Source organism: Lepus europaeus, chromosome 3 (genome assembly GCF_033115175.1).
Source record: "Lepus europaeus isolate LE1 chromosome 3, mLepTim1.pri, whole genome shotgun sequence".
NCBI lineage: Eukaryota > Metazoa > Chordata > Mammalia > Lagomorpha > Leporidae > Lepus > Lepus europaeus.
In genome coordinates, this window is record NC_084829.1 from 55848165 (window position 1) to 55860052 (window position 11888).

At 36.7% G+C, this 11888-nt stretch overlaps 1 protein-coding gene across 1 annotated transcript in view; it reads left to right on the forward strand.

The window, feature by feature from the left end:
* The window catches only part of GFRAL (GDNF family receptor alpha like), a 52448-nt gene extending 49350 nt beyond the window's left edge, over nucleotides 1-3098 (forward strand). Inside the window, exons 6-8 of the mRNA XM_062187217.1 lie at nucleotides 132-227; nucleotides 312-384; nucleotides 3026-3098. Of these exons, the coding sequence (XP_062043201.1) occupies nucleotides 132-227; nucleotides 312-384; nucleotides 3026-3098 (242 nt within the window). The remainder of the gene's footprint in view (nucleotides 1-131; nucleotides 228-311; nucleotides 385-3025) is intronic.
* Nucleotides 3099-11888: the final 8790 nt, after the last annotated feature.

An 11888-nucleotide genomic window follows, 5' to 3' on the forward strand; every position in this document is an offset into this window, starting at 1 on the left:
ATACCTATTAGATTTATTAAAATAGTGTTATCAAAATAAATTATTGCCTTACAATATAAAGCAGATTAAAACATGTATGATAAAAATTCGTGTGTAAATACTTTCATCTCATTTTTATCATTTTCTTTCAGATTTTCCAACCCTATCTAATGTCAAAGGCATTGCATTGTATAAAAGAAAACATGCAAAGGAAATCACTCTGAAAGGATTTCAACCCCCCTTCAGTGGTCAGTGAAAAATCAATTCTCTATAACATTTCAATTAATTATCATTTTTAAAAACAGTGTGATCTTTTAATATTGTGTTCATAGGAGAAGTAATCTACACTGTCACGTGCATGATGGTCACCTGTGGGACCCTTCTCCTGGTTGTGCTCAAGCTCAGGTAACTGGATATACCACAGAAAGGAAGGGCTGGAAGGGAGGCACTTGCCATGGTAACATGGGTTCCTCAACGGCTGAGTCTACCAAGGGCCTGAGAATCAACCCTCCTCTTTAAGACATGCTAGGACAGCTTTCATGTGGGATAGGTCATTGGATACATTGCAGTCTCTGTATGTCAGAGAAATGTGATCAGAGAAGACATTTTATGTTGCATGTTAAAGCATATTTTGGATTATATATTCCCTCCAATTAAACTTTTATTAACATTGCCCCTGGTTCTCCTACAAAATGTATGTTCTTTATTGAAATTATTTGCAAGATTGATGAGACATATTACCAAACTAAAATGTTCTTCATAAAACTTATACATACCTAAAGACATACTCTTCATCCTAATTTGATAATGAATTTCATAAGTATTAATATACACTAATCAATGAAGACATTTAATGAGGCCTCATAGCATCCACAAAGGAAAACATTGCCACTGCCTAACATTGATTTACTCTTTTGAAATCTTCTTTGCAGTAATGCTCCAGTAGGCATGTGAAATTTTGATTCGCAAATCTCTAGATTTCTAAGTTTTTATTCTTTTATAATTTGTTAAAATTTATTTTCATTTTATATGTAAAGCAAAGAGTCATAGAAGGACAGGTAGAGAACTATATTCCATTGGCTGTTTCACTGCTGAAATGCCTACACCAAACAGGAACCCAGAACTCCATTCCAACATCCCACATAGATGGACCCAAATACTGGAGCCATTACCTGAGGCCTCCTGAGTTGCTAATTAGTAGGAAGCTGGGTTGGAAGCAGAGGGGCCAAGACTTGAATCAGGCATTCTGATATGGGATGTGGACATCCCAAGTGGTGACTTAACTGCTGTGCCAAACACCTGCCCTCATATTTCTAAATTTTTAAAGTTTGAATGTTTTGACTTATTTTGCATTTACAATTGCATGGAAAAATGTGTACACTTGCTTACCTTTAATTCTAAAAATTTAACATCATTTTTAAACATCAATTGCATTTACTTGCTTATTCATTACACATATGTGTCTATTTGTGTATAATTTGGGTGTTATGAAGATTAATGGAGAAAAATACACACAAACACATATATTCCCACAAACTATATTTAACAATAAGATTGGGCCTTTCATAGGACAGAATGTTGGGTAGCTCTCTTATGATACGTGACAGCTATGGAGAAAGATTGACTCAGTCAACTAGGTTTTGATGTACACTTAGTTACTCCTTCAAAAATTCAAGACTTATTGCTTTTGACAACAGACAGGTAAAATGAAAGACTGAAATGGGGAGGAATATGGTAACACTAGGAGGTCAAATGTGGGGAAAGTGTATGCTCTAAGGATATTCAGATTTACTTATTTTTAAATGCAATGCAGCTAAATTAAATATATTCACTAAACACAACCCCTCTAAACATTTAATTTGATGTTTACCAAAACCAGTACAAAAACAATCTGCTTTTCTCCAAGGCCTTAAAAGCTACATTTGTATAAGAAGTTATTGCATGTGTTCCAACATGTAATTTGAAGGCCAAATAATTAGAGTTCATTTCGGGGGGTGAGGGGGGGGGCGGAGAGTAGCATTTGGGATTTATTAAGCGTTCCTTTATTTGGTTTAAAATATTTGAAAGCACTGTTCAGTTACTGTGCCTGCCTAGATATTCCCTGACAAACATATTGTTTCAGAGAAACACAGATGGTTTTCTGGCCTAGCAAAATTCTTACTTTAATGCTTTTCAATCTTTACTACTTAGCCACACACAATGTATAGAGTTCATGTCTGCCACAAGGGGCCCTGAGTTTATACAGATAAGTATTGTGCCACAGGTAAATTAGATGTAGGCTCTCCATAATTCCCTGTGTTTCGGCTGTAACCTCACCTCATTTCTTTCCTACATATTAATGTGTCCATTATCTGAATGACAGTGGGAGTATTGTTTCCATAGAAAAAAATCTTGAATTTACTCTGATATGTATTTTAAAGCAAATTATTCATATTCTTAAGTAGTTCACCTTTAGTTACAAATTGCTTTCCACACAATTTAAAATTGATGGTGATGAATAGTCTGAAAATTCCAGAGCCTATGTTAGGTAAATGACAAAGCAAAAGTCATTATGAAAAGACAAAACAACACACAGTTATCCTAACAATGAGACCTCTGTTACCCCACATTTGGAGATAAACTATCTCCATAATCAAAGAAGGGCAGTTTTTATTTAAGGCACAGTTCAGTGACCTACTGGTCAGGACTAACCCATAGGAATACTTATCTTCAGGAAAGATTAAGATTTTTCCAATTGTTTCATATTGTGCTAAATTTAAAAAGCTTTGAACTTCCAATAAGTCTTAGAAAAGAAATGATTAAAAACTTAAATATTTGAGAAAAGGAAGGAGTTTATGAAAATGAATACTTGGAAATCACAGTTAAATCCATGATATGCACTTTAGGAAAGCTTTACATGAGTTTATTATAAGGACTTTACATTCAGGAACTTGGTTATGTTTTTCCCTCCAGGCACAAACTCCGTCCAAAAATACAAGCACACTCAGCACATTTATAAAATACTTAAAATGGCATATTGTTAACTTTTGCTTTTACTTTTATATAGAACTTCTAGAATGTCAAATCAAACAAGAGATCCTTCACAGATCCAAATACCTGGAGGAGTCGTCATTCATTAAGAGTCATGGATCATTAACAACTATTTTCTTTAAAGCATGTATTCATAGCCAGTCAACAGAATATCATATCCATCATTAATAAAAAAAAGTTAAGATGAATTTAATGATATTGAGTCATTGAGTATAATAATGTGAAGTATAGTAATAGAACATCATGATATTAGATTTATTTTTTCTTGAGAAAATATTCAAGTAAAACCACACAGTGATATATTTTGTAATACTAGTACAGAATTAAAATTTCCCTTGAAGGCAGAATGTGTTCTTGAAAATTACACTTTGTGTGATTTTCTTGGATGGTGAATATGACTGCATGTAATATTAACTGGCAGCATCATAATTTGACATTATAGTTAGCAGGGATTTTTCTGACCAAGTTTATAAATTTCTATTACCTTGCCATAAAAGAAACGTTAATAAACATATCCAGTTTATTTGTACATTCTTATGTATTTTCAAATCATTAGCTAAGTCATTAGCATGGACTAAATTCCTCAATATGTTTGAGTAAATGATGAGTCTTATAAACACAAGAAATGTCTTTGGATTTTTGTCATTTGAATATGTTGAATTTTACTTTTTAAACTTGGTATCTTTATTTTCTACCCAAAATAATGTGAAACAACTACATTGACTGAAAAAATATCACTGTGCACTTAAACGTGTTTTGTTTGTGAATTAATTTTTTTGTACTATCATTAACTTACGCAGTAATACACCTTAACTGCTATTTCCCATTTTGCTTCTATATTGCTACTTTTGGGCTTGATTTAACAGTAGAACATAACTGTGATTAGAAAATTGTGGGAGGTGTAGGCACTGTGGGCATAAGGAGTGAAGCCCACAGAGAGCCAGCATTCCATGTGGGCACTGGTTCGAGTCCCAGCTGCTCTGCTTCCAATCTAGTTCCCTGCTAATAAACCTATGAGAGCAGTGGAAGATGGCCCAGGTCCTTGACTGCTGCATGCATGTGGGAGACCCAGAAGAAGCTCCTAGCTTCAGCCTGGCCCAGACTCAGCCTTTGCGGCCATTTGGGGAGTGAACCCGCAGATGGAAAATCTCTTTCTTCTCTCTCTCTGTATCTCTGCTTTTCAAATAAATAAATAAATATTTAAAAAAAAACTTGTGAGAAAACTATTAACTTAATTTTCAATATATATATGTGCTTTTAAAAAGTGTCATCTTAATAATTATAGGTTGTATTATTTATAGTGGCACAAAGGTATATATATATATATATATATATACACAATGAACTGAAGAAAGCATACTAATATTAGTGATAATTAGTATCAGGGTTACCACAGCAATAATTAACTAAAATTGAAGGTTGAAATTTTTTTGCGTGTTTGGTCTCAATTCTATTATTGTCCATTAAACTTTGGATTAAATTTTCAACATTAAATTAAATTTGAAATTAACTCATAGTATTTGAAAAGCCCTCCTTTGTCTTTAAAAATGGGGAAAGAATAGTTTGGTACATCACAAATGTCCCTAGCAGTTCTGCGTAATCCAGTGGCTATCTATACAGAGAGTTAATATGAAGACAATGTAGGGATTTCCATTTCGAAAATACTGCCATTTAATCTACGATTGCTGATGCCTAGGAAAATGCAACTGTTCTCTGGAAAACTGAGAAAATAATCAAGGTGCTTTCAGAAATAGCTGAGCAGAGAAGGGGAGGCCAAAGTGTGAAATATGTGTAGAAACACAGAATCTTGTCTACCAGGAAACAAGAGTGAGCAGACAGATGGGAAGGAGGGGTGATCAGCATGGACATTTAGGAAACTAAGTAGTAGTCACTTGACTCTAGAGCAGGATGTGCTAATTGAGAAAATGCAGGACATAAAACCAACAAATTCCAATACAGATACACTAAGTGTCCTTAAATATCAGGCTAAGGAGATAATATTGAAGTGGCTTGTGGTCCCTTTCAGGACACAGTCTTCATCTTTCAACTTCTTTCTTCTTGGGAAACCTTTCTGAAGATACCCTTCTTGTCCTGGGTCAAGTACCTGTGCCTGGCGCTTCTACAGCCCCAATGCTCCCCTGTCTTACACTACTAAACCTTTCTGTGATCATTTCATCATTATTGGTTGTCTGTGCAATGGCAAGCATTCTCATTGAGTCTGACTCATCTCTGCTTTCCTTTCCTTAGAACATACTATATAGTCAATCAATAGTTGATCAATGACAAGATTTTTTCATTTAGGAGGCCACATGGTTTAGTTTTAAACAGGAGAGTAGTAACAGGAGATGTTGAAATAAAAAGACATCTCATTTGTTATAAATGAAATGTAAATGAAGGAGTGGAAAGGGCTAAGAACGAGGTCAGTGAGTGCTTTAAAATGTGCTGCAATGGCCCTGGGGCTGCGGCCTGGCAGTAGAGCAAGTAAAGCTGCTGCCTGCGACACCAACATCTCATATGAGCACAGGTCCCTGTCCAGGCTGCTATACTTTTGAATCAGCTCCCTGCTAATGGACTAAGAAAAGCAGCAAAAGAGCCCCAAGTGCTTGGGCCCCTCTACATATGTGGAAGACCCAGAAAAAGCTCCTGGCTCTTGGCTTTGCTCTGGCCCAGGCCAGCCATTGCAATCATTTTGGGAATGAACCAGCAAATAGATATCTCTCTTTCTCTCTTTCTGTCTCTTCTTCTTTCTCTGTAACTCTGACTTTGAAATACGTAAATAAATCTTTTTTTTTTTTTTAAAAATTCTCTGCAATAGTTAACTAATAAATGTTGAAAGCCTGCATTGGTTCATTTGTTGAACATTTTTTTATTGAACATGTGCTATGTATCAGACACTGTGCTAGGAAATGGAGATAAAGTTCTGAAAAAATTCCTCTTGGAGATTCAAAAAGCCAATAAATAAGCAATATAACTTCTGGAAGTCATGGCTGCTACAAAGCAATGAATGAATAAGGTGCAGTGATAACAGAGTGATTAAAGGGAAAATTAGCAGATAATATACTTCATAAATTTTTCATAACTAGAAAAGAGGTGACTTGGAATCACGTATTGGCAGGGAGTTTAGGTTGTAAGGATCAAGAAATGAAGAGTAGGCTTTTGATTTATGCCACTAGGTAAACTGTGCTGCTATTTAGAAAACTGGGTCATATAGGAGAAGGATGAGTTTAGAATGGGAAAGGGAAGGCTGTCCATTATCTTCAGATCTGTTCCCATCTTTCTGTACTTTGTATATGCCATTGGGAGCCTGACCTATCTGCTGCAAGGTGTCCTGTGTCCCCTTCCTTTAGTTAGGTTTAGCCAACGGTAAGAAATGGCAGAAGCTGAGGGTTGTATTCCTCTGGTCCTCTCTCTGAGGTGTCACCCGGGGCTGGCTTTTCCTTTAACTGTTTCTATCAGCGTGATGTTTTCTACATAAATATCTCAAGATTCTGGTAAACATTTCCCCGCCTTTCCCTTTTACTTTAGTGGCATCAGCGGCTCAGTTGTTGCTCATCCTGAGTTTCAGATCCCTGGGTTACTCCTGTGGTTTTCCTAGACTACCAAAACCTGTTTAAAAACTCTGTCCATCAATTACTGTTAAGCATCTTCCACCTTGGATAACTTGGAATTTATCCCAACTTGAGTATAACATCTATTTTCTTTTGGTTCTCTGTGTGATGCTACTAAGACAGGTGACTTCAAGACCAGTGGGACATTCATGTTACATACTAGCCATGAAAAATATGGCTCTGGCACTGATAGGTGATAATGAACTCATTAAATTTTGAGTCTTCAGAAATCTTCCTTCCATACCTCTCATCCAGACAAGGAGGAAGGAAGTTCAACACCAGAAACTTGCCTGTGATTTCTGAGGGAGACCAACTGGGGGAGGGGTGGTTAGATCACCAGGTGGCACAGATCACAGGCTGCTCAGAGCTGACCACTGATGAAATTCCCTCCTGGGCAGCCTGACTATTCCAGTGAGAAGGCCTGCGTATTTACCCACGGCCTCTTTTTCCGCCCTAGAATTCTTTTCATAAACTCCCACAGGCTTTCCTGGGACATAGGAATCAGCAGAGTGGTACCAGCTGGAATTCTGTGAAGGAAATAGGTCTTTAAGGGAAGACTTTAGGGCAAAAGGAAAACAGGGACTTTATTGTTACTTCAAATCCATGTCTTTTCCTACTTTTGGACTCCCTGTGACAGTACTGAGAAACAAAGTTGGGGATTATTGGAACATGTATCCCCCTTACAGTCATGGGCATTGAAATGTATACAAATGACTTAATGAGTATATGGAAGATTTCTTTTTATTTTTCACAACATTCACAATTGTGAGTTCAACAAACCCAAGAATAAAATCTAAGGAACTGATGGCCAAAATGATGGCATCACTGCTTTAAAGGGAGTGCCAGTATACCATGTATCCTTTATGAACTAACACTGCTATTTTTCCATATTCTTATCTGCCTGGCTTGCTTTTCACACTTTCCTCTCTCTTAGAACTTTGAGATGAAAACCATCTGGGCTGCAATAATTTACTGCACTTGAATTTCTCAAACTGTTCCCAAAACCCCTCCTTTGAGATGCCTGTGTTTATTCAGACACCACTGTATGCACCCCAAAACTTAAGGTGGTAGAGTTGATGTTTTCAAAGACTTTTCTGCAAACAAATCAATTGTAATAAACATATCCTTAATCAAAGGTCTCTAAGAATTTCATTTGTATATAACGTCTTGTAAAGAGAAGGAAAATAGGTCCTAAAACCTCAGAGGTTTAAAGTTTTATGCAAGATCAACAGGCTTAAATATAGATAGTAAACTCACAATACTTCATAAGATTATGAAATTTATCCATTTAGAGCATATAATAATGTTAATCTGTTTATGAATAATATATATACATGCATCTATTTGAGTACAAATTATAATTTAATATAGACTTATGATTTAAATCTATACCAGAGGTTACAGAGACATAATTAATAAAATATTTTGTAAACATTTATGTCTAGGTAAAAATAAAAGTATACATGCATATAAAGCCTCCAGCTTTTAAGTAGAATCTTCATGTATAAGCCTAAAGTTTTTTGATGCTTGTGTACTGTACTATTTAGAGTTTTTTTTTATTTAAAGCTTAATATTTTTCAAAAGAAAAATTGTACTTTATTTTCTACAGATAAGCATTTTATTTATTTATTTGAAAGGCAGAGTTACAGAGAAACAGAGGCAGAGAGAAAGAGAAGTCTTCTATCCGCTGGTTCACTCTCAAATGGCCGCAACTGCCAGAGCTGTGCTGATCCAGATCCAGGAGCCAGGAGCTTCTTCTTTGATGTTCCAATTGGTTGCAGGATTTGGCCATCTTCTACTGCTTTCCCAGGCCATTGTAGAGAGCTGGATTGGAAGTGGAACAGCTGGGTCTTGAATTGACACCTATATGGGATGCAGGCAGCGCAAGCAGAGGCTTTACCTCCTAAGCCACAGCGCTGGCCCCAACATTGTTTTATAAATTTTATTTATTTATTCTTATTTGAAAGGCAGAGCAGGAGAAAGAGAGTGGGGTAGGGGCAGAGTGAAGGGGCAGGAGGGAGGGAGGGAGAGAGAGAGAGAGAGAGAATATCTTCCATCTGCTTGTTCACTTCCTAAATGGCTGCAAAAGCCAGGGCTGCTCCTTGCCAAGCCAGGACTCAGAAGTCCATGTGGGTCTCTGACATAGATACCAGAGATCCAAGTGAATGAGCCTTCATCTGCTTTCCAGGATGTGCATTAACAGTAAGCTACTGGAAGTGGATTCAGTCCTTTATCTCAGGTGTTCCCATATGGGATGGTGGTGTGCCAAGTGGCAGCTTAACCCTCTGTGACACAACACCTACCCCTGCACAGACATTCTTAGTAAGAAGGATGTATTTAAGTAGTTTCAAAAAAGATGTTTACTACCATATTTATTTTATTTATTTTGATATTTGATATTAATTTCCAGAAAATAATATCAGAAGAAAAAAAAGCATAAATGCATTTAGGGTGCACTGCAAAAGAAACACTCTGCAAAGTGAAGAGGCAACAAACAGAATGGGAGAAAATATTTGCAAACTACACAACTGATAAAGAGTTAACATCCAGAATTTATAAAGAGCTCAAGAAACTCAAGGACAACAAAATAAGTAACCCAGTTAAGAAATGGGCAAAAGGACTTGAACAGACATTTCTCAAGAGAAGAAATTCAAATGGCAACATTCTTCAAATAGCAAAATTCTCAGGATCACTAGCCATCAGGGAAATGCAAATCAAAATCACAATGAGGTTTAACCTTACTCCAGTTATAATGGCTCTCCTCCAGAAATCAACAAATAACACATTCTGTAAAGAGGGTGGGGAAAAAGATACCCGAATCCACTGTTGGTGGGGATGTACACTGGTGAAACCACTGTGGAAGACGGTATGGAGATACCTTAGAAATCTGAATGTAGACCTACCGTATTATCCAGCCATTCCATTCTTGGGAATTTACTCAAACTGAAAGAAATCTACATCTGAAAGAGTTATCTGTGCCCCCATGTTCATTGTGAGAGGGAGGAGGAAGAGAGTTTGAGCATGGTGCTGCAGCTCTTGGCCCTAGGTAGACCATCCCTGCCTGAGAAACTGTAGTCACATGGATAGCGATTTCATTCAAAATGAGCAAACAGCAAAGATTAGATGGTTTTTCTTAGAGTTTTAGCAATGGTAGTTCTTGGAAAATGCATGGACTGATTTCTTGTTTTGCTGTTTCTTGATTTGAGAATATGCTATTAGTGCTAATGGAATTCAAGCAGAGAGATGAGAAGGATTTTCACAGAGGGCTAGTTTTTGAGTTTATCAACTTGTATAAAACTTTTCAAGTTGTTTGTAATGTGTTTTAAAGACAATTTGCATATTTTTAAAGATTGAAACTTTAGAGAGTTTTAAATGGTAGTGAAAATTTTGCTTTGCCTCAGTCTTTGATTTTCTCATCAAGCATGCTTGCAATTGTTAATTTCCAGCTGGGAGACTGGTTTGGTTGCCTGGGAATGGGTTATCATCAGGCAGGTGGAGCACTAAACATGGCAGATGCTCCACTTCCTGATGCAGAGGGTGGGACTTCAGTTCAAAGATGGAGGGCCCCCTGTGGGAACAGACTCCACCCCAAGATGGAGGCCCAGATGGCCTGCCACTTGCTTGATTAATAGAGTAACATTTTATTTTTTTAATTGTATGTTATTATTTTGGCCTCTGCGCTGGTCCTGTTTTGGCTTACACTGGCAGCTTCCATGCTGGTCTTTCTTGTTTTGACTTAACGCTGGTCTTTATTTTTTAATTTTCTATTTTAATTATTTGTTTTGCTTTACTAAGTGGTGTTTAAGAAATAATAATAATAAAAAGGAAAAAAAATCTTTTAAAAACCCCTCACCATGTTTGGTAAAATAATGGACCCCATTTGGTACACAAATAGAAACTCTAAGTTCTCAGAATTCTAACTAATACAGTGCGTCCAAGTTCCGTGTTTAAGGAATTATAAGTAATGTAATATATCCATGCGAAGTGCTTAAGGATAATTAAGCTCGTGAAGATCTGTGTCTGTTTTTATCTTCTCAGGTCCTATAAGAGATTGTAAAGCTATATAATTCTGAATACATTCCAACAGACTTACTTCTAAGGGCACAGTGTAAAATCTTGCCATGGAATCCCAAATCTCCTCAAGCTAGATGGTAATAGTAACATCTTAAGTGTTAAAGTGATCATATAGATGGGATTAAGTGTTAAAGTGATCATATCAATAGGATTAAGTTTTAGTAATAATAATAGAAAAATTTAAAGAGGAGTAAATGCTCCAACATGGGAAGCAGTCCAAACAGCAGACTTATAGAATGGCAATCACTATAAGTAACATTCTGACCTCAGAGTCAGCTCATAAGGCATTCTGGTATGACTGAAAAGCCCATGAGAAAATTGCAGGCATGAAAAGCCAGGACACACATGCAAAAAGTGTCCCTACCTTGAGGACCTCCCCGGGCAAGACCCTAGTGGAAAGAAATGGTCATCAAAGAAGGATGTACTTTTCTCTGAAGGGAGGAAAGAACTTCCACTTTGCACATGGCCTTGTCTGAATACTGACAGAGTTTGTGGATTCAAAAAGTTTCCATATCTTAGACATGTCAAGAGCCTCAGGTGATCACTGACGTCATACATAAGAGTGTTAATTGTTAAATTAACAACAGGTGTCACTGTGTACTAACTTCCCATGTAGGACCTCTATCCTCAAAGAGTTACAGTATAAGAATTAGTGGTAAAATTATTATGTGTCATAAGTTCTAGTTATGTCTAAGTGTCAAACTCCAATGCATATTCTTAGGTGTATCTTTAAAGTTAATTAAGTGTCTCAAACATGAACTCTTGGATCAATATTTTTCTGTGATATTCTTATATGTTTTAACATAAGGTAAAATGGATAGTAGAGAATGGTTCAAAGCCTCAGGGTTAATAATGAGACAGTTGCTTCAATGCATCTTATTGTGTGCCAAAACTTTGCCTATGGGATAATTTCTTCTGCATCCCAGTGAAACCAGAATCTGGGAAAGTGAAAGAAGTTCCCAAACAAAATCTCAGGTTTCTAAACTAGAGGTAGATTACCTGGGATATATTCTAAGTTCAGGAAAGTGTGCTCTTTCAGTCTGGTATTCACAGACTAAAAAGTAGCTAAGAACATTTCTGGGAATGGCAAGATTCTGTGGGATATGGATGCCAGGATTTGGATTCCAAGCTTTTGTAGGAGGCTGTAAAAGGCCCTGACACAGATTCTGTCCTGGATAGGGGAGCTATGAAAAGTGT